The sequence below is a fragment of the Rattus norvegicus genome, chromosome 15, assembly GCF_021556685.1.
Source record: "Rattus norvegicus strain SHRSP/BbbUtx chromosome 15, alternate assembly SHRSP_T2T, whole genome shotgun sequence".
Lineage (NCBI taxonomy): Eukaryota > Metazoa > Chordata > Mammalia > Rodentia > Muridae > Rattus > Rattus norvegicus.
This window is the reverse complement of record NC_141548.1, coordinates 54,535,131-54,562,720: the sequence shown is the minus strand read 5'-3', so window position 1 is coordinate 54,562,720 and position 27,590 is coordinate 54,535,131. Positions and strand designations below refer to the sequence as shown.

The 27,590-nt window shown below is 44.0% G+C and overlaps 2 protein-coding genes across 3 annotated transcripts; one reads left to right on the top strand and one right to left on the bottom strand.

Moving 5' to 3' along the window:
* The first annotated feature begins 7,925 nt into the window (after positions 1-7,925).
* Nudt15 (nudix hydrolase 15) lies at positions 7,926-14,003 on the top strand. 2 transcript variants are annotated; one of them, NM_001106049.2, is given in 3 exon segments: positions 7,926-8,206; positions 9,848-10,044; positions 11,914-14,003. In NM_001106049.2, coding segments are annotated over 3 exon segments (513 nt in total). In that variant the 5' UTR covers positions 7,926-8,051; the 3' UTR covers positions 12,075-14,003.
* Positions 14,004-17,050: 3,047 nt separating this feature from the next.
* Positions 17,051-27,323, bottom strand: Med4 (mediator complex subunit 4). The gene is made up of 7 exons (NM_001024256.1): positions 27,187-27,323; positions 26,110-26,176; positions 22,613-22,783; positions 21,261-21,318; positions 19,922-20,008; positions 18,280-18,411; positions 17,051-17,721 (listed from the first exon to the last, which is right to left on the bottom strand). The coding sequence occupies exons 1-7, from the start codon at positions 27,309-27,311 to the stop codon at positions 17,549-17,551; spliced, it is 813 nt and encodes a 270-aa protein (NP_001019427.1). The 5' UTR covers positions 27,312-27,323; the 3' UTR covers positions 17,051-17,548.
* Between the last annotated feature and the right edge of the window lie 267 nt (positions 27,324-27,590).

Below are 27,590 nucleotides of genomic sequence, written 5' to 3'. Positions count from 1 at the left end.
AGATTTCCATGTGGAGACACCTTGTGACGGCACCAGTCTCACTGCCGGTGAGAACTGTTTCCCCCGATCCAAAACCAAACCGTACTGTTTGGGTTTGGTTTTTATGGTTTGTTTCCTTTTCATTAATTTTTGTCCCTGTTTATATCCTTTCCTCTTTTAGTTATTTATTTTTCTTGCTGTGTTTTGTTTTGTTTTGTTTGCGGGGGGGGGGGTGGGTGAGGGTTTCTCTGTGTAACCCTGGCTGTCCTGGAACTCAGAGATCCGCCTTCCTCTGTCAGAGTGCTGGGATTGAAAGTGCCTGAGCCACCCTTGCCCAGCGGTTTATATTTTTTCTTTATCTGTTTCTTTGGAGTTTGCTTTTTTTTCTAAAACCTTGGGTTGCATAATTAGAATTTTTTAAAGCCTCCTTGATTTCATAATGATCCCATGGGTCATTTAGGAGTTACTGTGTAGGACTGGAGAGACGGCTCAGCAGGTAAGAACTTGGGCAGCTCTTCCAGACGACCGACCGACGTTCAGTACCTTTATAGTGGTTCACGACTGCTGAAAACTCCAGTTCCACGGGATCTGATGCCCTCTTCTGGCTTCTATGATCACCAGGGACACATGCAATACACACACATCCATGCAGGCAAAACATTCACACACACAGAAAATAAAAACAAAAATAAATAAACTTTATATTTTAAAAAGAGTGTATTGCTCAATCCCCCAGTGTTTTCAAACTTTCCGAGGTGTTGTTGGTGGTGGTGGTGGTGTTGCCGTTGTGACCAGCAACAAGAAACTGTTTCAAGGGCCTTTTCTGCATTAGCTAGCACTGGCTGCATGGGGTCTAAGTTGTGCTGTGTTTTAGAGAAAGCTCTATGGACTGACAGAAAGTTCCGGTTGTTAGATGGACTGTTCTGTAGATGTGTTAAGTTCATCTCATCTACGGTGCAGATTAACTCTGAAGTTTCCTTATTTGTTTTCAGTCTGAATGACCTGTCTGTCGACAAGGGTAGGACGCTGATGCTCTATTTTGTATTGGACCTCTCCTTTTTTGTCATTAGTGTTGCTGTTTTTGTTTTTTTCAATGAAATCAAGTGCCCTACCATTTACTGCACAAAAATTTACAATTGTGTATTCTTGATGAATAAAAAAGGGCCTTCCTTATCTTAGTAATTTCAATTTCAAAGCCACTTTATTATCAGAATTGCTAAGTCATCTTCTTTTCAGTGTCCGCCTGCTTTCTGAACTGACAGTGAGTATTTCCATCGGTGAAGAATGTTTCTCAAAAATAATAGAGTTGTCCTTTTAAAAAAAATCTAATATGCTAATTGGTATCTTTATTTGGAAGATAACAAGTTATATTTAGGGATTTTATTGAGAAAATTTTTTATTTTGTGTTTGTTGTTTTCCATGCTGGTTCCGTTCATTATTTTTGCCTCCATTACAGGTGATGGCGTTACACCAGATCTTTTTTTTGTTTTTTTTTGTTTTTTTTTTTTGTTTTTTTTTTTTTTTATTAACTTGAGTATTTCTTACATACATTTCGAGTGTTATTCCCTTTCCCGGTTTCTGGGCAAACATCCCCTCCCCCCTCCCCTTCCTTATGGGTGTTCCCCTCCCCATCCTCCCCCCATTGCCGCCCTCCCCCCATAGTCTAGTTCACTGGGGGTTCAGTCCTGGCAGGACCCAGGGCTTCCCCTTCCACTGGTGCTCTTACTAGGATATTCATTGCTACCTATGAGGTCAGAGTCCAGGGTCAGTCCATGTATAGTCTTTAGGTAGTGGCTTAGTCCCTGGAAGCTCTGGTTGCTTAGCATTGTTGTACATATGGGGTCTCGAGCCCCTTCAAGCTCTTCCAGTTCTTTCTCTGATTCCTTCAACGGGGGTCCTATTCTCAGTTCAGTGGTTTGCTGCTGGCATTCGCCTCTGTGTTTGCTGTATTCTGGCTGTTTGTCTCTCAGGAGAGATCTACATCCGGCTCCTGTCAGCCTGCACTTCTTTGCTTCATCCATCTTGTCTAATTGGGTGGCTGTATATGTATGGGCCACATGTGGGGCAGGCTCTGAATGGGTGTTCCTTCTGTCTCTGTTTTAATCTTTGCCTCTCTATTCCCTGCCAAGGGTATTCTTGTTCCCCTTTTAAAGAAGGAGTGAAGCATTCACATTTTGATCATCCGTCTTGCGTTTCATTTGTTCTAGGCATCTAGTGTCCCCTGAGTTTTTGATCTTAGCCATTCTCGCTGGGTTACACCAGATCTTATGGAGGCATTTTTGAGGTGTTGGGGTTTGGGAATCACCACACAAACCACACAGATGCTGATCTCACTCATACAGGGCTGGTTTATTGAATGCACACTCCAAGACACAGGACACAGTCCAGACTCAGGAGCTAAACTTCGATCCCCAGCTAGAATCCTGTAGAGCTTTTAAGCCTGACATCCACAAACATCTGTGCCAAGTTATTTCACCAATGAGGATTTAGGGATGGGGATTTCCTTAGGAACATGTCTTTGTCATACATGTACCCTGTTCAACCACAGTGGGGGGCATTTGCATTGCCTAACATTCATGTCTTAACTGCCAACCAGAATGTCAGTTACTCACGTACATGGCTCTTTCTGCCAAGTAGGATGTTGATTCCCAGGGAGGTCTTGGGAAATTAAAACTTTACTTGACTCCTACTCAAAATGGAAGTCTTATTCCAAATGGCTTTTTATATTGGTACAGGTTTTTCTCTTATATTGGGGTCCATCCCAGGGTCAGCTTATAAGTGCAAAAACCACTAAAGCTCATACATAGGTGCAGAAAGTGATGCTGTGAAGTTGGTTTGGGTCCAAGCTTATTGTAGTTAACTATACAAAGCAGTCTAACCAACTTCTATTGTAACTGGTTTCCAAGAGCTTCAAAGCACAGAGCATATGCGATCAACTCGGGCACGAAAAGTTTCCTAGTAATAGTAGTTAGAGCACATGAGAAACTTTCCTTATAACATTAGCACAGTGCAAAATGGATGGCTACACAGGAAATAGCTACCCAGGCCTTAACATAGGTCCCCTCCCTTTAGATAACTCTACCTTGTGTCAAGTTAACATAAAACTATCCAGTACAGGAGAAAATAGGGAAGTTTGTGCAGAATGCCATAGTCCTCCAGAATGAGAATATAATAATTCTATGTGAATGAGAGAGGGATAGTCTCTGGAAAAAGCTCTGAGAGTGGACCTCTATGCCTATGGCCACTTCCTTTCCACTGGGAATGTAGATAAGCCACAAAGGAGAACGATTCTCTCTACCAGGTTCCAAAGCATTGATAATGGCTGGTGCCCCTTGTTCAATTAGTTGTAACTATGCAGAAGGGCTTATGTGTTGTTGTAAAAATATAATAAATAAAAGGGTATCTTTTACCCCCACTAGGTCTACACTGCAGTACCCCAAGATATCTGCTAGATATCTGGTCTGAATCAGCAAAGCGTCTCACCCCCTCTGCTCCACCCCATATCACGATGTTGAAGGCCTCTCTCTGAGCCGTCAGCAATCTCTCTACCTATCTAGTTCCCAAGGCAGGTTTCCATGCCAGCAACACACATCCCAACTCTGCGGCAGCCCAGCGTCTCCAGCCGCCGCACACGTTCTTACACTTAAATCGCTATATGAAAGAACACACAACACAATGACCTCTGATCCAATTGAGAAGATATTATTGCCCACCTAAACATACAAAGCCCAGTACACATCCATCCCTTAAGAACATTCATAACAACCTGTAAGGTGCAGCGTGGAGTCTTAACGTCAGCCTCCATGTTGTCCCGTTGCAGCTTCTCTCTTTCTCCTCCCCTCTTCCGTTCCTGTCTCCTCCTCTTCCTTCAAATCTTTTCTCTGGCCCATCCTTCCTTCTCATCCAATCACAGGCCTCATTCTATCTTGTACCTGCTTCACCTGTGACATCATCCCACACTTACGGGGTGTGGATTCTTATAGACTGAGCAACATTTAAATAGGAGAGTTTCCACTTCTCTTACCTTTAAAAAACTTTTTGTTGTGTTCACTTAGTTTATGGGGGTGGAGCACGGAGAGGTCAGAGGCTTAACTTGTAGGAGTTGGTTCTCTTCGTCCACCTCTGGGTTCTGGGGATCAAAGTAGGGCCACCAGGACTGGTGGCAGGTGCTTTTATCTACTACACCAGCTGCCCAGCCTCTCTTACCTTTTTTCAAACATCACTTTATCTTTCTCATCGACAGCCAGTTGTACTTCATGTGACTCCCACCATCTTTTACATATAGCATACAATTTGAGGAAAATCACTTGTTTGAGCAAATGCAATGAAACTACACACAAACTACACTACACTATGGAAACTACACTAGGGTAAAGGAGGGTGGTTTTATTCAGGGGGTCTTAATGGTGTACACACATGTGGGACACTTTTCTGGGAGCTAGGGATACTGAGGTAAGAATCTTTACCTTGACCCTCACACTTCTCTGGGAAGATGCTCCTCTTCAGTCATTCTTTCATGCGGAAGTAGACCCAACTTCCCAAAGCTCAGTTAAAACAAGACTGTAACAGATAATCAAATTTTACTGGAGACTTTGGAATGTAAAACAGAATTACAGTACAATATAGGAAAACCTGATACTAACAACTAAATGTGAATTAATCTAAATGTTACAGTCTGTTCTCCTCACCAGGTCACCTCCTCTTATCCCCCAACATCTTACTCTGTTTTAAGAGCAACCTACCATTTTCAACAGGAATCCTATTGCTGTGGACATTGTCAGCCCCCAATTCCAAATTCTCTAGTGCCCAGAGACAGTCCAAGGTTACTTTCCTCAGAAATACAATCTTCACAGACACAATCCTACCCCCAGGGTCACTTTTTGACATTTTTAGACATTTCACTTTACACTGCCTTGCCCCTCCTCTCTGGCAGAGCAATTTATGACTTTTTCTTTCTGCAGGTTAAATTTTGGCTTTTAAAAATGCTAGCTATTGGGCTGGAGAGATGGCTCAGTGGTTAAGAGCACCGACTGCTCTTCCTGAGGTCCTGAGTTCAAATCCCAGCAACCACATGGTGGCTTACAACCATCTGTAATGAGATCTGATGCCCTCTTCTGGTGCATCTGAAGGCAGTTACAGTGTACTCATATACAATAAAATAAAATCTTAAAAAATAAATTAAAAAAAATGCTAGCTATACTGAGGTTTAATACAAATGCAGCAAATTCCCCCTTAATATAACAAAGTCCTTTGAGTTAAAACACACAGTCATGTTACTAACATCATAGTTTGTACATAGACACTTCAATCCCAGAAAAATCTCTCCTGCTCTTTTGCAGTTACCTCTCAGGCAAACACTGATCTATTGGTTGTGGCTATTAGCTGTTTGGTCTATTTCACATTACCCTCTAATTGGAATTATCCAACTTCTGTATCTAATTTTTTTCACATAGCATAATGCAACTGAGATTTCCCTACACAGTTGTTGGTATCCACATGGTGTTCCTTGTTTCTCAGTAATTTTCCATCTATGAATATACCATAGCTAATTTATTTATTCACCACTAGGGTAACACCTTATTAATTGTAAATAAAGTCACTGTAATATTTCCACATATATCTTTGTATTAACATAAACTTTCATTTGTCACAGTCAGTTATCCAGCAATGGAATCATCCAATTGACACACGAATATAATGGCTTTTCATGCAACACAGTATGTTTTCCAAATTGGTTGTTCCATTTTGCACTTCCACCAAAACTGACCAGACCCAGAGTACATATAGCTCAGTGAATTCCTATACTGCCAGAGTAGCAGCTCAGTGAGCCCCTGTACTGTCGGAGCCACAATTCTGAAGGCATGGGTTTCGCACCATCAGATGTACTTACCCACCACCAAAACCCTGGGAAACTGCAGCAGGATAGAACTGGAAAAGCAACTCGCCTTATTTTCTCTCTTATACCTTCCGGGTCCTTTACCTCCACTCAGTCCTTCCTCATCACCCCTCCATGCCTTTTACTGTCCTTCCATGTCATTTGTTTACAGATATATAGACAGACATGGGCTACAGTCCACACATTAGAAAGAAAATGCAGTGTTTTCTCTTTCTGAGATTGTGTGACCTTGCTTAACTTTATAGATTCCAAGTCCTTCCATTTTTTCTGCAAAAATTTAAATTTCATTTTTCTTTAGAGCTGAACAGAATCCATGTTATTTATTGTCTCAGTTACTGCTTCCATTGCTGTGAACAGACACCATGGTCAAGGCAACTCTTATAAAGGAATAATTGGGGCTGGCTTGCAGGTTCAGAGGTTCAGGCCATTAACATCATGGCAGGAAAAATGGCAGTGTCCAGGCAGGCATGATACTGGAGAAGGAGCTGAGAGTTCTGCATCTTTTTTTTTTTTTTTCGGAGCTGGGAACCGAACCCAGGGCCTTGCGCTTCCAAGCGCTCTACCACTGAGCTAAATCCCCAGCCCCTCGAGAGTTCTGCATCTTGATCCAATTGCAGCAAGGAGAGATTATCTTCCAGTAAGCCAGGAGGGTCTCAAAGCCCACCCCCCCCCCCGTGACATACTTCCTCCAATAAGGCCACACCTACTCTAACAAGGCCATGCTTCCTAATAGAGCTACTCCCTGGGCCAAGCATATTAAAACACATGAGTCTATGGTGGTCAAACCTATTCAAATCACTACATATATGTACCAAGTTTTGCTTATAGATTCACTCATTGATGGAAAACTAGGGTGGTCCATACCCTTGTTATAGAACATATAGAACATAAACGGCAAGGATGCAAAGAACCCCAAGAGAGAGTATGAAATTCTCTGGATGTATGTCCAGGTGTGAAACGCTGGGTTGTATAGTAGTTTTGTGTTTAAGTTTTTTAGAAACCGCCGAACTTATTTCCGTAGTGTCTATATTAGTTTGCACCCCACTAACACTGAATAGGGGTTCTTCTCTCTCCACAACCTGTCAAGCATTTGTTGTCAAATCTCTTGACAATAGCCATTCTGACTGGGGTAAGATGGCATCTCAAAGGAGTTCTAGTGTGCAATTTCCCAATGGAGATAGTCAACACTTTCAAAAATAATTATTTGCGTCTTTCATTTCAAAGAGTCTATTCACTTGCATATTTGTTGATCGATAAAACTTAGGATTTTGCTAAGCATACTTAATGGATATTGCAACTTTCTAATGGATTACTATGGTGGTTTGAATATACTTGGCCAGGAAGTGACACTATTAGGAGGTGTGGCCTTGTGGGAGGAAGTGTGTCACTGTGGGGGTGGACTTTGAGACCCTTCTAGCTGCCTAGAAGCCAGTCTTTTCCTGTTTGACTTTGGAACAAAATGTAGGACTCTCAGCTCCTCCAGTACTCAGATGCTGCCAGGCTTCCTGCCTTGATGATAATGACCTGAACCTCTGAACCTGCAAGTCAGCCCCAAATAAATGCTAGTTATAAGAGCTGCCTTGTTCATGGTGTCTCTTCACAGTAATGGAAACCCTCACTAAGACAATTACTTAGTATATAAAATTAGTATCACTTAGAAATATATGTGGAAATATAAAAACTAACATTTCAAAGAGTTAAAGCTGTCTCTGAAAGCAGGACTAAGGGGGACAGTGTTCTTGGAGAGGGTTTTGTACTACTGGATTTCTAAAATTATGCACACATTAGTAGCATAAATACTTATAAAATAAACCCACCCATCCAAAGATTTAGGGGGTCAAACTTGTTACAGCTGGTTTCCCCAAGTTTTTCTTTACATATTTCAGTTTTAAGTGGTGTATATTTTTTATCTAGTAAAATTTGTTTTTCTCTAAAATATGAATTTATCCTAGCGGAACTTATTAACTAGTCTTATTTACTTCTCCAAATCAGCTTTAAGTACTCTTAAATCAGTTATTTGTATGGGTTGTTCCTACACGATCTATCCACCAGGCAACAGCTGATTTCTGAGACTTCTGAGACAAAACAACCAAGAATAAGCGGGGCTCCAGGCAGTTCCCGTAAACTTGAAGGCTCATGCGGAGATTAACGTCACTTCCCGAGTCAGTCAAACGCTATGGCCACTAACGCGGAGCAGAGGCGGCGGCCGGGAGTTGGGGTCGGCGTGGTGGTGTTGAGCTGCGAGCATCCTCGTTGCGTCCTTCTGGGGAAAAGGAAAGGGTCGTTTGGAGCCGGCAGTTTCCAGCTTCCTGGGGGCCACTTGGAATTTGGGTGAGCAGGACGACCTCGGGGAAGCGGAAGTCTCGGGAATGTCACTAGACCGCACTACATAATCGGTCCGTGTGAAGCGCGTCAGTGCGCAATTGAGTTCCGTGTGTTCTCTGTGGCCCCGGTGTCCTCTGGGATCCCGCCAGGAGGGGCCGCTGTTCCAGGACCGGGCCCCATACGTCCTCGCTCTGCCCTCTCCTGGCTGCAGGTGGAAGTCGTTTGTATTTCTTGTTTTTTGTTTTTTTGTTGTTTTTTTTTTTTTTTTTTTCCGGAGCTGGGGACCGAACCCAAGGCCTTGCGCTTCCTAGGTAAGCGCTCTACCACTGAGCTAAATCCCCAGCCCCCAATCGTTTGTATTTCTTAGTGCTTACTGAGAAAGTGGATGTTTATGAAAAACTGGGACTCTTCCCTTTGTCTCATGAGATTAAAATATATCAGTTTTGTGAGACTGGTCCCGCCGCTTCTGAGAGGTGGATGTGTCAATCCCACGAGGCGGAAGAGTAGTGAAGTCAGTTTCTATGCAATCGTGAAGAAACCCTGGCTGTGCTCAAAAAAAACAAAAAAAAAAAAACAAAAAAAAAAACAACCTAATCCGAGTGTGTAGCTTAAAAATAAAAGTATCTTAATCACCCAGATCCAGTGTGGTTTCCTTTAGTAATGTATAGTAATATAAAACACTTGGAAGGTAAAGCTTCAAGACTTCCTATGCCTTATCAAGTACCATACTTGATTTTATAGACTATTTAAAAGGAAATCCAAGACCTCGTATTTTCCGTGATTATCTTGGGTCACTATTGTCTAATAGATTTATTTATTTATAAGAGACAGAGATCTGCTTGCCTCAGCTTCCTGAGTGCTGGGATTGTGTCATGGCTGATTGACTGGAGGTGCCCCTCACTGGCTGTCCATCATAGGGAAGGGAAACATTACCAGGCTGACAACTTCCTTCCTCGTGAAGGTAATCTGTACTTCCTGTGTGGCCTGGAAGCACAAGCTTCACAAGCCCCTTAACAAGAATCACATCCTTCTCTGTTGCCTAATGGCTCAATTTTGAAACATGAGGAAGGCATTGAATGTACTTTCAAAACACAACAACCCCTTAAGAAAGTTAATGTTTCCGTTTTCCCTGAGTACAGTTGACTCAATAGCCTGGGTCTTGTTGGTGGTGATAATGGATTGTTTTTTTGTTGTTTTTGTTTTGGGTTTTTTTGGGGGGAGGGAACATTGAGACAGGGTTTCTCTGTACAGTCTTAGATATCCTGGAATTTCCTCTGTAGACTAATCTGGCCTCAAACTCACAGAGAACCACCAACCTCTGCCTCCAAAGTACTGGGATTAAACGCCTGTACCACCACCCCGCAGAGAAAACCTGGGTTCTTACCTGACACACTAAACTGCACCCTTACTGCCTAAGTCTATCTCCAGGCCTGGGAATTAATGCTGGTGGTTAAATGTTAAGTTTTGTCTAACATAAAGCCGTTTGGGTCTTCACTAAATATAGAATATGCATAATGTTTAGATGGAAGAGTTTTTTATCATCTTAAAGCATAAACTAATTACTGTTGATTTTACTTTATACCACAACTTTCCAACCAGGAATCTCACCTCATGCAAACACTGAGCAGGCTGTGTTTCTTTTTCCAGTGAGACCTGGGAAGAATGCGCTCAGAGGGAAACCTGGGAAGAGGCTGGGCTTCGCCTGAAAAATGTGCGCTTTGCTTCGGTGGTAAATACTTTTGTTGAGAAGGAGAATTACCATTATGTCACCATATTAATGAAAGGAGAGGTGGACGTGACTCACGAGTCAGAACCAAGGAATATGGAACCAGAAAAGAATGAAAGTAAGAGAATGGGATAAAACAAGGTGTTATTCCTCAGAGCATCATTGCCATGTGAAGAGAATTGGATTCTCTTTGTGTCTGTGCCCTCAAAAATTCATGTGTTGGAGCTAAGAATGGGGACTTTAATCCCAGCACTTAGGGGATAGGGAGGAGAGACAGAAAGATCTCTGGGAGTTTGAGGCCACCCTGGTTTACATAGAAAGTTCCAGGCTATCTGGGCTACATACAGAGATAACATCTCAAAAAGAGAGGAAAAAACAAAAACAAAAATCCATGTTGAAATTCTGATCTCGGGTGATAGTGACAGGAGGGGAGAACTTTGGGACTTGGAGGACAAAGTTTAGAATGTACTGCTGTGACAAAATGTCCAGAATTAGCAGCACAAGGGGAAGAAGATCCTTTAGCTCTGAATTGTTAAGTTCTAGCCCATGGGCCTGGGCTTTGTTGATTCTGGGCCTTTGGTGAGATGAAATGTCCTGGTGGAGCTATAGTAGAGGTTCCTCACCTCCTTGCCTCACAGCAGGACTGAGGCAGAGTGAGAAGAACAGGGCGAAGTCTTCAGAGGCACATCTCCATGGTGTTGTACACGGTCCACACGCTCTAAAGTTCCCATCACCTCTCAAAATAGCAGCAGCCACAGCTCGGCTCCACTGTTCACCACAAGACTGCATTGAGCACTGCATACTCAAGCACGACAGCCCACACATGGAATTGTGCTCACATGATAGAGACCCAGAGAGATCCTCACCACTTCCTCCATATAAGGATACAGAGGGAGTGTGGCTGTCCCATGAGCTGGGAAATAGGCCATTACCAGACATCAAGTCTTGCCAGCATCTTGATCTTAGACTTCCATCCTGCAGAACTATGTGGAATGAATGTCTGCAAGCTGTCCTGTGACAGCAGCACAGAGACAGTGTAGAGATGGGGAATTACGTAGATCCCAAGGGATGTAAGATACAGGCAACCTGTATTCCTGCAATGGTCCCTGCATTGTCCTTATGACTGAGGGCCCAGCGAGACCACCAAACTGGACCACTCCATGGTTAGGGAGAAAGACTTATTTGGAGAAATTGAAAGATGCTATGGCCAAGTGGGTTGCATGGGGGGAGGCACAAACTCAAAACACACAACACAGGCTAAGTGAAAGGTGGGGAAAGCCTTGACGGTTTTCAAGAAGTAGTCTGTGATGGGAGGGAGCCTGTTAGCTAGCACCTCCTGGAAGTGTAGAGTGGGGTGGGTTATAGGGAAGTGGATCCTCGCTAGCCTCGGACCAAGATGCGTCAATAGGCAGCTAGTGCTGCACTAGCTGAGCTGTAGAGGCATAAAGCCAGTGGAGGCTCCTCCTGGCAGAACCCAATTCACAAGTTCTGGAGGAACGATGATTTTAGGCTTGTGTTTACCTACCAGCAGTCCTTCTGTATACCTGATGGGAATCCGGACTGTAATGCAATTTAGACATAGTCAGTGACCCCATCTAGGGGGTCCAGTTTTGATCTTACAGTTCCCTGTGACCTTGGCCAAGTTACCTGATGGTGGGCCGCTTCCCCTCATCTATAAACACTGGACACCTCAGATGAGTCCAGGTAAGGACTGAAGGCTTCGATGCATGCGACCCGGTCTCAAGCAAGGAAACAAGAAACAGTCCACGGTTTCTCCATCACTGTTCTCTCCCCTTCTCAGGGTCCTCATTCTAAATGTGGGTTTTATTTGCCCAGCCACGCTAGCCCAGACATTGCTGTAGGTTTGAATGGTGAGCAGTCGCTTGTAAATTCAGCTGTGTTCTGAATATGTGATAGGTTAGTTCACCAAGTGCAAACCCCTCGCTTTCTGCCATCTGTGTGGACTGATCGTCTCTTTCTCTTCTAGGTTGGGAGTGGGTTCCCTGGGAAGAGTTTCCTCCCTTGGACCAGCTTTTCTGGGCTCTCCGTTGTCTAAAAGAGCAAGGCTATGATCCATTTAAAGAGGACCTGAATCACCTGGAAGGGTACAGAGGAAAGCACCTTGAAAAGACACCGAAGATTCCTTGATTTAAAAAAAAAAAAAAAACTTCAGTAAATGAAAAATTCTGTGTTTCAGGACAACTCAATTTTATCCAGAGCTGTGTGGTCACTGGTCTATTTGCAGTCTCAGGAGAACTTGTAATTCAAAAACCTTAAGAACCTCTTCCCTGGGAGTCACTGGGTTGTCTTGAGACATAAAATAAGATGTGTAGGGAGCTTGTGGTTCATTTTCCGCATTACTGTGTAGTTACCATTGTCAGCTGCATGGAGGTGAACACAACAGATTGCCTTGCTCTAGTGCAAATAGAGGTCGGAACTCAAATATGGCCATTCAAGTTCAAAAGCATTGTGCCAGCAGCAAAATTCATCATGCTTGACGGTTTTCCTTTTCACTTCTAGTCACTTGAATAGAATTTTTAAATGACAATTCATGTAGCTAGAGAGCTTAAGAAAAGCAGTAGGCTGTAACCCTCTGCTATCTGAGAGAATCCATGGTAAATGTGAGACTAAGCTGTGGATCCCACTAACGGCCAGGTCCTCTGCATCTCCCTTTCTGAGCCTAAGATTGGGGTCTTTGCCTGTTGGGATTATACAGGGTAGTGCTGTGGAGGATTTCTTAGAGGTCAAGAGCTTTCCAGAGCATCACAGCCAAAGGCTGGTTGGCTGCTCTCCATCCCCCACCCCCACCCCCAGCCAATTGTAAGTTTACTGTAAGAGATTGAGCAGTGAAATGTCTCACAGAACAGCATGCGGAACTACATGTTGTCTGCTGTGAAAGCTGACACATCAGGCTTAGCTAACGCTAAAGCTTCTGACCAGCCCATTCATCCTGATGTGTCCAGGCTTGGATTGCGTGTGCCCTCCTCTCTCTGGTCAGGCATAGCATAGTTTTCTGGCTGATGTAGTTTCTGTTACTGGGCAGTCGCTGGCCCTTCTGCTGCACAGGCCCCCACTGTGCTCTTATGTGAGGCGGTTTTTCACCTCTGCCATCTCTCTGTCCTGTACAGGTGCCACGTGAACCCTTTCCCCTTTACTTGTGGATCTTGTTCTTTACCCAGTATTCGTTTCACATGGGCTAACTTTTGATCGGGGCAATGGAGATGGTTGGGGAGTACTGGCCACACCTCCTGTGCACAGCCCTAACATGGTTGAAGAGGTCTGTGCCTGCACAGCCCAGTTATTTTTATAATGGTCAGATATTAACTTCTTCACTTATTCAGTCTCCTGTATCTCAGGCTGGCTTCCAGCTCTCTTTGTAACCGAGGATAACCTTGAACTCCCAATCCTGACTTGACTGCCCTGACGCTGATTCAATCTACATCCCCCTCTCTCTAAGTGGCTGGTGCATCATTAGTTTTCTGGTTGCTTTGTTCTGATACTGGGGGTTAAACTTAGGGCTTTACACATAATGGGCAAGTGCAAAGGCAGTAAGGGAAGCCAGCTTCCTTCTGTCGGGTCAGACATTGAAGAGATTTGCCAAAATCTAAAATGACTTTCTCGCTGAGTACTTTATAAAAACTATGTTAACATGCATTTGATTTTTATTATATGGTCAATAAACTTTCCTGATCTTAATTTTCTAGTGTTAAATATTATTTCATAGGCGCTTAAAAAATAAAATCTGATTTTTAAGGTTTTATAAAGGCATCCAAACCTAAGAGGGAGCTGGACGTTTAGCTCAGTGGTAGATCATCTGCGAGGTTCAGTTCAGTCCTCATCTCCAAGTTAAAAACATTATGAAGACTATAGGAAAAAAATGGCACCCAAAGGGATCCCGCATGAGTGCACCAGCCCACAGCTCATCTTTCTTTATAAGCTCACTCCTGTGAACTGACATCTCTAACATTTGTAGTTTGCTCTTTTAAAATACTGAATTGTGATGTTTGCTAAATTTTCAACTTTTTTTCAAAGTTATAATGTGCTACAATAAATCTCATCTTCTCTTACTTATACCTACGTACTTGTCAAAATGTTTGCGTTCAGGTATGATAAATGTATGGTCCTTAGGCTTCTGGGTCTAGGGAGGTGGTTCATTGGTTAAGAGTGCTTGTTGCTTGTCCTAGAACCCAGCATCAATGTCAGCTGGCCTGGTACCCTTGGGACATATGCCTGCCTCTGCCACACAGGTACTGGGACATGTGCCACCATGCCTGGAACATGTGGGTTTTTAGTAAGAATCTATTTCAAATGTTAACTGGTACTCAATAGAGGGCCAAGTTCACTTTTATGTTACACTGTTTCTTAAATGTTGTAATAATTACTATGTTTGCAGTAATATTTATCTAAAACTGATAATTATATGAACATCTTAGGCACAGATGTTAACTACTTGGTAGCTAAAAAGTTAAAAGTAACTGTTTTAGCTAAAGCTATCCTCAACAATAAAAGGACTTCAGGGGGAATCACTATCCCTGAACTCAAGCAGTATTACAGAGCAATAGTGATAAAAACTGCATGGTATTGGTACAGAGACAGATAGATAGACCAATGGAATAGAATTGAAGACCCAGAAATGAACCCACACACCTATGGTCACTTGATTTTTGACAAAGGAGCCAAAACCATCCAATGGAAAAAAGATAGCATTTTCAGCAAATGGTGCTGGTTCAACTGGAGGGCAACATGTAGAAGAATGCAGATCGATCCATGCTTATCACCCTGTACAAAGCTTAAGTCCAAGTGGATCAAGGACCTCCACATCAAACCAGACACACTCAAACTAATAGAAGAAAAACTAGGGAAGCATCTGGAACACATGGGCACTGGAAAAAATTTCCTGAACAAAACACCAATGGCTCATGCTCTAAGATCAAGAATCGACAAATGGGATCTCATAAAACTGCAAAGCTTCTGTAAGGCAAAGGACACTGTGGTTAGGACAAAACGGCAACCAACAGATTGGGAAAAGATCTTTACCAATCCTACAACAGATAGAGGCCTTATATCCAAAATATACAAAGAACTCAAGAAGTTAGACCGCAGGGAAACAAATAACCCTATTAAAAAATGGGGTTCAGAGCTAAACAAAGAATTCACAGCTGAGGAATGCCGAATGGCTGAGAAACACCTAAAGAAATGTTCAACATCTTTAGTCATAAGGGAAATGCAAATCAAAACAACCCTGAGATTTCACCTCACACCAGTGCGATTGGCTAAGATCAAAAACTCAGGTGACAGCAGATGCTGGCGAGGATGTGGAGAAAGAGGAACACTCCTCCATTGTTGGTGGGATTGCAGACTGGTAAAACCATTCTGGAAATCAGTCTGGAGGTTCCTCAGAAAATTGGACATTGAACTGCCTGAGGATCCAGCTATACCTCTCTTGGGCATATACCCAAAAGATGCCTCAACATATAAAAGAGACACGTGCTCCACTATGTTCATCGCAGCCTTATTTATAATAGCCAGAAAATGGAAAGAACCCAGATGCCCTTCAACAGAGGAATGGATACAGAAAATGTGGTACATCTACACAATGGAATATTACTCAGCTATCAAAAACAAAGAGTTTATGAAATTCGTAGGCAAATGGTTGGAACTGGAAAATATCATCCTGAGTGAGCTAACCCAATCACAGAAAGACATACATGGTATGCACTCATTGATAAGTGGCTATTAGCCCAAATGCTTGAATTACCCTAGATCCCTAGAACAAACGAAACTCAAGACGGATGATCAAAATGTGAATGCTTCACTCCTTCTTTAAATGAGGAAAAAGAATACCCTTGGCAGGGAAGGGAGAGGCAAAGATTAAGACAGAGACTGAAGGAACACCCATTCAGAGCCTGCCCCACATGTGGCCCATACATATACAGCCACCCAATTAGACAAGATGGATGAAGCAAAGAAGTGCAGACCGACAGGAGCCGGATGTAGATCGCTCCTGAGAGACACAGCCAGAATACAGCAAATATAGAGGCGAATGCCAGCAGCAAACCACTGAACTGAGAATAGGTCCCCTATTGAAGGAATCAGAGAAAGAACTGGAAGAGCTTGAAGGGGCTCGAGACCCCAAAAGTACAACAATGCCAAGCAACCAGAGCTTCCAGGGACTAAGCCACTACCTAAAGACTATACATGGACTGACCCTGGACTCTGACCCCATAGGTAGCAATGAATATCCTAGTAAGAGCACCAGTGGAAGGGGAAGCCCTGGGTCCTGCTAAGACTGAACCCCCAGTGAACTAGTCTATGGGGGGAGGGCGGCAATGGGGGGAGGGTTGGGAGGGGAACACCCATAAGGAAGGGGAGGGGGGAGGGGGATGTTTGCCCGGAAACCGGGAAAGGGAATAACACTCGAAATGTATATAAGAAATACTCAAGTTAATAAAAAAAAAAGAAAAAAAAATAATAAAGAAAAAAAAAAAGAAATACTCAAGTTAATAAAAAAAAAGAATTCAGACAACTTTGGTATTAAAATATAGCAAAAAAAAAAAAAAAGTAACTGTTTTAAGAAACTACAGTAAGAGGTAAAGGCGGGTGACTGCAAGTCCCAGACTAGCCTAGGCACCTTATATAAACAAGGAGACACAGTCCCGTAAAAAGAAAAAAGTCACAAGGAGACAAGGTGATGGCATGAGATGGTGGCCTTCTAAAGCCTTCCATAAAATTTACCTGATGTTCATGTGTGTCTGTGTGGTATGGGAATATAATAAATGTTTTCAATTATTAATGATCTCAGAAACTTAATTGTGAATACCAGTTAAGATAGTCATTTTATGGTATATGTTCTCATATATACCAGAATCTTATTTGAACATTATAAAATAATCTGGATTTTTTTTTCTAGACAGGGTTTCTCTGTACTCCTGAAACTCTTCTCACTCTGTAGACAAAGTTGGCCCCAAACTCAGATCTGCCTGCCTCTGTCTCCTGAGTGCTGGATTAAAGACATGTGCCACCACTGCCCAGCTTAAATTCAACTGGATTTAAATGTTTCATTCCTACCCTGAAGGTGTACCTAAATTTAAAATATCTATTTTTTAAAAATTGAAATAATTAAATACAAACAAAACCAAGTTTATTTACACAAATTACAGTATTTACCACATATAAATATTGACAGTTGTCACTGTAACAGCAGACAACTTCACTTTCAAGTGAGCACTTTTTGAAATATCACAGAGCTCCATGCCTCTGTTCTTGTTCTGCTACCCTGATGGCTCAGTTTATTACATAGCTCAAGGCGGCCCGACACTCCCAGCAATCCTTCAGCCTCCCAGGCGCTGGGACTAAGGCAGGAGCCTGGCTCAGTGCCCTTGGTAAGTACTCTCCATGAGTTGTGCAGTTCTCCTTCAGTCTCATCCCATAGCTGCTATGTACAAACCAAGCACAACAGTAATTGTGACAAACCCTCAAACACGTGTGTAACAGATGAGAACCAGCAGTTCTGGCTACAGGAAGAAAGACCACTGACTTTCCTGGGCTCCTTAGAGGTCTGTGCTTTCCATTTCCCACTTGACAGAACTCTGTGGCAGTGGAGTCTGCATGCCACCCCTTTCTCAGTCAGAGTCACTGCTGCTGCTTGAGGAATCTGTTGACATAACCTCAACGTCATCTTCATTTTCTTTGTTGTGCCCGGGAGGCTCCAACAGAAAGTCAGTGCTATGATTTGGCGGCAGCATGTTCACAGACATGTCATTTGACTGCCATGGGTACTGTGGAGCAAGGACATCTGAGGAGAAGAAGCATAAGGGATTGGTTCTACTTGTGATCCATCTACTCGATCCCCGCCCTCTATGCAAGAATCTTAATCTTATCTACCTACCCACTTACCTTACAGTACCAAGATCTAACAAGAAGGATTCGCAATACTAAACACAAATGAGCAGATTCCCAAACCCACATGTTAACACAGAAGTGACAGCTTCAGAAAGCACAGTCCCCCACTTATGTCCTCTCCTTAGAAAGATTCTCTCACATTAAACATGGCACCTACAAAATGAGCTTATTCTATTTGTGAGCATGCCTCAGAACTGCAAAAATGCTCTTCAGAGTGGTCACGATAAGGGAAGGCCAGGCCTGGGGAGGGTGATAGGAGATAGATGCACGTGAGGGACAGAGTGGCTTAGGTCAGTGACCTATGCACCACTGCTGGGTCTTTGGATGAAGCACAGAACAATAAACTGGTAGGGAATCTATGTAACAATATTGGTGCCCAATGCTAGACACTGCCTCACGGCCACCTCTGAATAACCCTGTCGCTTGAAAACGCCTATCCAGTTAGCATTACCTGGCAGTCTACCTGCTGCAAGGGCATCTCCCGGGAGGTGACCATTCACACCACTGGTAGAAGGATTGTTCATCTGACCCAGCAATCCACTTCTCATCTCTAAATCAGTTGGGTATGGCCGTCGAGGGTCTCCTAAAACAATAAAGACAGCTTTTAACTCAGGTTTAAAATCATGTATATATTCTTGAAGAATTAGCTGTCCTTGTTCACACTAAAGGACCGGAGCGCTTGTAAGACAGGTCTCAGCAGGTAGTCATGCTAGCCTCAAGGCTGCAGGCCTGCCCCGGCCTCTTCACAGCTGCCTACGCTATGTGCTACCACACCTTGCCTGAGGTTACCATTACTATTCTCAAGCTGGGTACGGCGGCACACAACTTTAGTCCCAGGTCTCAGGAGGCAGAGCGAGGCAGGACTCTGACTTGACCTGGTCTACAAAGTGAGTTCCAGGACGGGGAGGGCTACACAGAGAAACTGTCTCTCAATGAATAAAAGAAAGGGGGCTGGAGGAGAAAGAGACTATATTATATTAATTTTTTAAAATCATTTATTTTTCTTTTATGTGCATTGGTGTTTTGCCTCATGCATGTCTGTGTGAGGGTGTCAGAAGTCTGGGGGAACTGGAGTTACAGACAAGTGAACTGCCATGTGTGAACTTGGGATTGAACCAGGTTCTCTGCAAGAGCAGCTAGTGCTCTTTATGACTGAGCCATCTCTCTAGCTCCCAATATTAATTTTCAAAATGCACACATTTTTGTTTCTTCTCTGAATCCTCCCAGGAATATACATTCTATGTTTTGTAAAAAACATGGGGGTGGTAAAAAAAGTAGGGGTGGTGGGCACATCGCCTATAATCACACCCGTAGCCCAGCATTTGGAAGTAGAAATAGGACTGCACAGAGGCAACTCAAGGTGGAGGTGGGACAGCTCAAGGTCACCTTCAAATACATAAGATAGAACCAGACTAGGAGACATAAACCTGTCACAAAGAAACATACACAGACTAGTTTCTACACCTCTCCAGTTTTATCACAAGAACCTACTGTCATTCCCATCAAAGAGGGACACTGAATAGCAGTTTGGGATGGCACCCACACCCAAATTTGGTAATATTTCTCACCAGGAATTACCCATCCTCAGACTGCAGCCACCGTCATTGTGTTCAGCAACAACAAACACCGGTCAGGAGTGAGCAGAGCCCAGTTGGCTCTCTCCATCCTCCACGGAGGCCGCTGCTCCAGCTCTGGTTTCCCATCTCCTACTTGATCTGCAGTGCTGGGACTGCACTGTATTATCTTTGCTGTCCCTAATGCTCCCGCTCTTCCCGGCTGGTGAACTGCGCTGGGTGTTTGTTCTGTGACTGCCTCTCAGGCTGAGGCTTTGCAGGAATATAATGGCACTGAAGGACTGGCTCTGGCCAGCCTGGGTGTTACAAGTATATGAACCTATTGCTTTGAAAGTGTCCCAGATTGACCTATTAGCACTAAAAGTAAAATGGAAAAAACACTTCCCATCACTGCTTGGTAAAAACAATGTAACAGGAATTAGTTACAGTATCCTTCTGTGTTCTACACAGGCACTTAGAATGCTACAGATGCACCTCAGGACGCTTAACCTGCATTCATCTGAGAAGAAGCACTGTTACCTGGAACCCAAGTCAGTGGAGCACATACAGCATTGCTGGCACTGATCCTGTGTGCGTACTTAATGATTTCTTCAGAGGAGATAGCGCCTGAGTTAAGAAAACAGAACAGGACAGACCATTAAACACAAGCTTAGAAGAGCACACGTCACAGTCACACACCACACTTAACTATCAGGCTCATCTCAGCCATCTATCCTCCCAAACACCTTCATGTACACCAAAACTGTTACACATATATGTCTAACTAAAGAACCAAGGCACCCACTCGGCGAGGTCAGCTACCATAAATCTAAGGCCAGCATGATAATGCTCAGTAATCTCCATTACTGGCCGACGGCAAATGCAGAGCTCTTCTGAATGTCACAGTGAGGAACCGTAAACCAAGGGGAGAGCTTTTCGTTCCAGCAACATCCAAGCGGCTAACCAAACAGTCCACATCCTCTGTGACCACAAAGGAAGAGGCTCTACATGGACTGTGCACCAAACAGAAACAGCAGTTACCTCTGAGGAATGGGAAGATTTGTACTCTATGAACTCTAGACCTGTTTCAAAAAGCACTATGGATTCCTACCCAGTCCTGATTGATGGACTCAGCCACCTCTCCTACAGGCTTGCCTCTGCTACAGAAGCCCACCCGTCTCTCTGAGAATATTAGCCGTTTTCTTGGGTATAACAATGAGAAACAGATTCCATACCGGCAAGCAGAACAAGTCAGATAGAGAAATGGTTAACTGTAACCCAAATCCACAGAGCATTAAAGCGACAGCAGAGACTTCACTCTCGGTCTCCTGACTAGAAAGTGTAAGGCCTAAAGGCCGAGCGGCAGGCACGTGTACAGCTGATGCTGACTCCAGTGTTCCCTTCTCAGGTAGTTGTGTGGATTCCGTCATTATCTCTGCCTACAAGATCCAAGCTCACTCCTGCTCCTCTGTCTTTCCAGTCTGTAAACCACTGTCGTCACTACACATGTGAATGAAAAGCACGAATCCCTTCTATTATTCTATACTGAACTACAGGAGGGCTGTGAGGTATGGCTACCCTCTTCAGGATGCCAACTACACAAACACAGTACACGCTACAGTGGATAACTCCTGGGCACCCTTTCAACAGCCTGACCGTAGTAGTTTTATCAACTCATGTTTTATTTTCATGTGCATGCAGGTGAGAATGTGTGCATGTGTATGTGAAAGCATGTGAGGGTAGGCACATACACAGCTCTATGTGGGTTCTAGAGATCACATGAACAAGCTTTTTAGCCACTGCACATCTCCCCAGTCCTCATCAGCATCCTAAGACACAGGCTTGTATCTCAGTCAGGCAGCCTTCCCATGGTACCAACCTTTTCTTGCTTTCTCTATTGACTTGAGTTTCTCCTTTGCCTGGTAAACAGCTGTTGCCTAATTTGAACAAATTGAAAATACAAATTATTCTTAACTATATCAAGCATAGTGTTTAGATACACAAAGTTACCTACAGAAACATTATACAAGAATTGGAAATCCCTGAAATTTATCGGTCACCTGAAGCCCCACTTAATATCATTTATATCAGACTAATTATCAATTATACTTAATGAAAGAGATGTATTCACAACTCAGTCTCCGGTTAATAATTACAAATACATGAGGAGGGAACCCTGGGGATGGAAGGTTTCCGTGGGAATAGGGTAGGAGGAAAGATGAGGGACAGCAAGTAGAAAGTGTCCTTGGAATGAAAACACACCATTCCTGCCTAGACAGGCAACAACAACAAGACCAAATGTGAACTGGGCCACTGTTCCAGCCATGAGACAAAGGCAAATTTTCCTTTTTCTACTTTTCTATATTTTCTGGTAAGTAAATATTACTTTCACTAGGAAAAAAATAATGTTTAAAAGCATTTACCTAAAAATCAGAACAAAATCCCCAAAGCATTCACCTGTGACAGTTCCTTCTTATAGGCAAAACACATGCGCGTAAAACATTTTATAAATGGGAAACTTTTAAATCGTAGAGAACAAAGAAACACCTAATATAGAGCCTTGATTGACAACTCCCCAACTTAAGATGGAAAAGCAAACATATCAATGAAATTTTAAAGACTTTGTGAAACGAGTACATGTTTACTGACCAAAAATACTTCATAGACATTTTGATTACTTATATCAAATCTTAATTAGGCCAAAATACAACTCCCTATTTTTATAATTTAAAACATTTAAATAAAATATATAGCTCAAAAGTAATACAGGCTATCTGAAAATAAAGAGGGGGTGGTGGAGGGAGGAGGTCACTGAACCATGGCTAGGATGTCTCTTTGAAACTTGTCTGCAATCCCAGCACTAAGGAAGCTGAGGCAGGAGGATAGCCACCAAGTTTGAGGTCACAGTTGGCTATACAGTAAAGCCCTATCAGGCCATCTAAAAGGGGTAGGGGGCTAGAAAGGTAGTTCAGTGGTTAAGAGCTTTGTCTGTTTTTCCAGATTTGATTCCCAGCAATCACATGGTGGTTCGCAAATACATCTGTAACTCCAGTTCCAGGGGATCTGATGCCCTCTTCTGGCCTCGACAGGCAGCAGGCATACATGTTATATACATGAGTACATTCAGGCAAAACACTGATACACACTACCCCCCTTCAACCTATGACAACAGCCCTTTTCTCAGAAGAGAATGAAGTGGCCTCCCTCTCTCAGGACCAGCCGTCAACTCACCAGGATTTGCTCTGCCTCCTTCAGCTGTTTCTGCAGCTGCTGAATATCACTGTCTCTCTTCTCTACTTCTTTCTCTAAAGCTTGCATTTCATGGTGGACTTTTCCCTGATTAAGTGCTAATTTCATTAGTTCTTGAAAGTCCCCATCTCGGTGAATTAGCAACTCCAAGACCTGTGGAGCAACAGTTATTCCATCAGACGGCAGGATCATCACGGTTAGCACCGCAACACAAAGAATCTATACTTGAATCGGCTAAGTTTGTACATTTTAACACCTTGAAATAATCTTAATCAGCATTCCACTTATAATTATGGGAAACAGTCTTACTATCAAGAATGGCCACTCCTGCTCCTCTTCCACGAAGAACACATCTTTCAGCAGTAGTGCCATGCCAAATTCGAGGTTTATTCATCTTCCAAGGATAAAATTTTTAAATTTATCCATAAACATACAATGGAATAAAGGAAAAAAAAACTCCTGCAAAATCTACTGCTTTGAGGCAACTTTGAAATGCAAGTGCACTAATACACTAGAAGCTGTATCACACCCAGGATTACTTAGAAGGCAGAGAGCCTAAAAAGAGGAGGCTAAAACCCAGTAAAGCGAAGAGATGGTATGCAGATGTGGCAAAAGGCCACAAGGGTTAATGTGCAACAGAAGCCTGGTGTTCACGTTGTAGCCCTTCATTTGCTAGCAGAACAAGCACAGGAAAATCACTACCTCATGAGCCCATCCTCGTCTAGAAAGAAAGATTCACTAACAACATTTATTATGTGGTGTTGTTATATGCCATCCTGCTCTGAAGACTCTTGACATAATGCATGTTATAACACAAAAGAGCTCATCAGGCCAGGCGTGGTGACCACTTCTGTGACCCCAGCACTGAGGCAAAGGCAGGAGAATCAGTAAGTTCAAGGCAAACCTGGGCTACATAAAAACCCATCTTAAAAAAAAGAAAAGAAAAGAAAAAGAGCCAGGCGGTGATGGTGTACCCCTCCCTCCCTTAATTTAAACCCACTTTTTATTTTTCACAGGTTTTAATAATCACACATTACTGTGAACATAAAGACAGTGAAATTTTAAGGAGAGGAGGCAATTTATATGGACTCTTTCTATTCATCCTTCAGAATGGAGGTTTCCAAAAGGTGCAGGAGTGAGATATAACACTGGAAGAATACACGTGAAGCTTGTGTCACTGAACTTAGGACCAGGCACAGCACAATAGAGAACTGTAGAGGCTTTCAAAGAGACTGCTGTATTTTAACACATCCTTACTAAACAAAACATCCTCGGTGAACAATCGGAAACTCCACAGTGTGGGCAAAGGGAGTTACCATGAGAATCTCAGCACCATTTCTCCAGCCTCTTCACACTTGCACATCAATATTTGTTTAAAAAAAAAAAAAAAACTTTTTATTGATCCTCTGTGAATTTCACATCATTCACCCCAGTCCTGCTCATCTCCCTGTCCCCTCAATAACTGCCCTTTGCCCTTGCAATCTCCAACTAAAAAAAATTTTTTTTTTCGGAGCTGGGGACCGAACCCAGGGCCTTGCGCTTCCTAGGCAAGCGCTCTACCACTGAGCTAAATCTGCAACCCCCTAAAAACTTTAAAGCACAACAAACAACAAAAGCAAAGCATAGAAAACAACTCATCGTGGAAGCTGCCGTGTCACAGCGCGTCACACAGTGTGTCCCTCTATCCATCTTCACTTGCAAATGCTCACTGCAATGGGTCACTGGTCTGGTTTGAGACCTCTGGCTTCCGGGACACCATCAATATTGGATCCTCCCTGGGACTCCTCCCCGTTATCCTGCTGTTGCCCTGTGTCATGGATCCTGCAGCTTTGGATCAGCAGGCCTGGCCCTTTCACATGTCCCAACTCTTGCAGATGATATAGATTTGGGGAGGAACGACTCAGAGCGCTGGGTGTGGGCCTGGGTGGCAGCTGTCAGCCTGCAGCTCTGCTGCGTCTGCACCATCGGGGAGCTCTCCAGCACGCTCCAGCTAGGCCACCCAGTGCCACCAGAGGCAGGAGCCAGGCCAGCTCTCCTGCTCTCACAGCCTCAGGGCTGGCTTACTCATACCTTCCACCAGCCCCGGTGGTGCAGGCCCACTCTCCCGAGTCTACAGCTAGTGAGTGGGCAAGGCTAGGTCTCCTGTATTCATGCCCTTGGGGCCGACTCTGGACTACCACAGATGGTGGTGCAGAGGTGGGGGGGCAGGATATAAAGAGGGGATCACCCCTGCACCCACACCATCTCAGAACAAACAAGTGGCAGGGCCCACTCTCCCAAGTGCTCCAGCCAGCAAGGGGCAGGCCTGCTCTCTCAATTACTGTAGGTGATAAGTGGGGGGGGGGGCGCGGGGTGATGACGACGACACCCCACACCCAGAACACGTGGCAGGGCCAGCTCAGGGCTGGCTCACCCATGTCCCCTCGACCCGGTACAGCACTACTGTGTACAGGGCCCACTCTCCCAAGTGCTGCAGCCACCAAGGGGCAGGGCCAGCTCACACACTCTTATGACCCTGTGGTGACCAAAGTAAGTTTCAGGATAGCTAAGGCTACATACACAGAGAAGCCTTGTCTTGAAAACTACCCCTGCCACACACACACTCACACACTCAAAAGCAAAGGATAGGGAGAGAAAGGAAAAAGAGGTTTCTGAATCAGAAAAAGAAAATAAAATGCATCTATCTACTGGAGAAAATTAGAATGAATGAACAGTATAGATAGCTTCTAAGAGTGATATCCATTGACTTCCACTCACTTCAAGTTTCACTGGGATGAAGCAGCAACATACAGGGTTTGTACTAACAACTTCCTTCCAGCATACTGTATGTCTCTATTTCATAAGGTTTTATTGGTTAACTCAAAAGTCAAGGAATAAAGTCGTATCTAAACCATGAAGAACCTCAAGTCACAGAGATTTGCCTACCTGGGACACTTCAGTGCTGGGACTTAAGGTGTGGGTCACAATGTATGGCTAGGAGCTTCTTAGGCACAGTGTTACGGAAGTGCCATAAAGAAAAGTACCAATGTGCCCTGCACAGTGACACGGGCCTTTAATCCCAGCAATCGAGGGGGTGCGGGGGAGGGGTGCGGGTTGGGGGTGCAGAAGCAGGCCAATGGCCATGAGTTTGAGACAAGTCTGGTCTGCAGAGCAGGCAGAGAGGCACTCTCAGAAAAAAATCCAAAAATAAAATAAAGTAATGCTTTTTAAAAAAGTATCAATTTAAAGATTCACACAAAATAAACATAAACTTTCAAACATTAAGTTATCTTTTTTTTTTTTTTTTTTTTTTGAGATAGGGTTTATCTGAGCTTGCTATTCTAGAACTCCCTCTGTAGACCAAACTGGCCACGAAGTCAGAGATCTGCCTGCCTCTTCCCACGCAGTGCTAGGATTAAAAGTGTGGACCACCACTGCCCAACATAAATAATTTTAATATAATAATAGTAATAATAATAATTAATAATACAACCATTTACCTGATTTTCCTCTTCCAGCTGTAACAGCTTCTGATTTCTTGAAATTGCAAGCATTTCTATAAGTTCCCTACAGGAAAAACAACTATCAGGGTAAGGTGAACTCGGTATTTGGGAGGACTCTGGGCAGCCTGGGCTATCTAGTGAAACCTTTTCATAGCGCACTAACAATTTGTTAAAGTAAATACAAAAGAAACTGTTTAATTGCTCCCTGCCCCAATTGATTGTTGGGTTCATGGTCCTCTCAACATGCTGGACACTCAGAGTGACTGTAAACACTTCAGCAGTCACCGGCTACTGCACACGATCACCAAAGACTCAGTTGTGATTAAGTGGCAGTCTCCTGACTGGACTGTGGGTCTGCAGGCCAATAGAGCTGCCAATTGTGTAAATTATGTCTTCCTGTAAGACGGTACAGATTGCCAGGGCTGCCTTCCCTTGATAAGGCTCTAACTGATAGACTTGAGACAATCAGGACAAAGTGGAGTATGACATCCAATTTAATCTATCTCGGCCACACACCAGTCACCCCGCCTTGTCCTGCATGACATTTTCAGGCTTTTTCAGATGCTGGACTACCTACCAGACGCTTACCAAGCCTGATGATTTTACATGCAGCCCATTTCTTAGGGAAGCTTGCCCTGCTGCCACCAGAATAGAAATCCCATCCGTGGACTGCAGAAGGCTACTGCTCAACCCTTATAAACCTGGCCCACAGCAGTTTTAAACATTCGTCTCCCTCGTTGCCCTGGGCTCCTTCGTGTTGGCATCTAGTCTCCTCTTGACTACAGTATCCCAACACTTTGTATCCGGGAGGGAGCGTGCTTTAAATGTCTGTTCAGTGTCCATGAATGAGGGGGCTCGGATCTGGTCCTCTTACCGGCAACTACAAAGTTTTGACTGTCTTGGGGTCCCAGGTCATTGTGACTGAAATATCCCCTTGATAGGGGAAATGCCGCCCAAAGCCCCGGAAGGCAGTTGACCCCACGTCCATCACGTTGGCCGGAGACTCCCCAGCCCGCCTACCCAGTCAGAACCCACAGCCGAGCCGGCCGGAGCAGGCTCCCAGGCCGCGGTTACCTCGACAAGACCTCCAGATCTTCCAGCGCAGACAGAAGCCGCTCTCGCGTACTGCCAAGGCCTGTCATTCCTGAAACGCCTCCCATCCGCTCCTTTTCCTTCTCACCACTTGAAGAAGCCGCCATCGTCCCACTGCCCACCAGCCGTCGCATGCGCAGTGCGAGCTAGCCGCAGGAGGGGCGGGACCGGTAGACGGAAGGAAGAGTAATAGAGGTCGGGACGGAGTGGTCCCGCTAGAGCGCCGCCTATCGTCCTGGAGGTGCACTACAGTTCTAGCGCCATCTACAGGGCAAAGGAGGCCTTGTGGCGGGTTCCAATCTGATACCTCCAACTGGACCCAGAATGAGAGATACAGTTCCCAGTCTCCTGGGTCTTCTGTTTCCTCAGCATCAATGGAAGGTTTC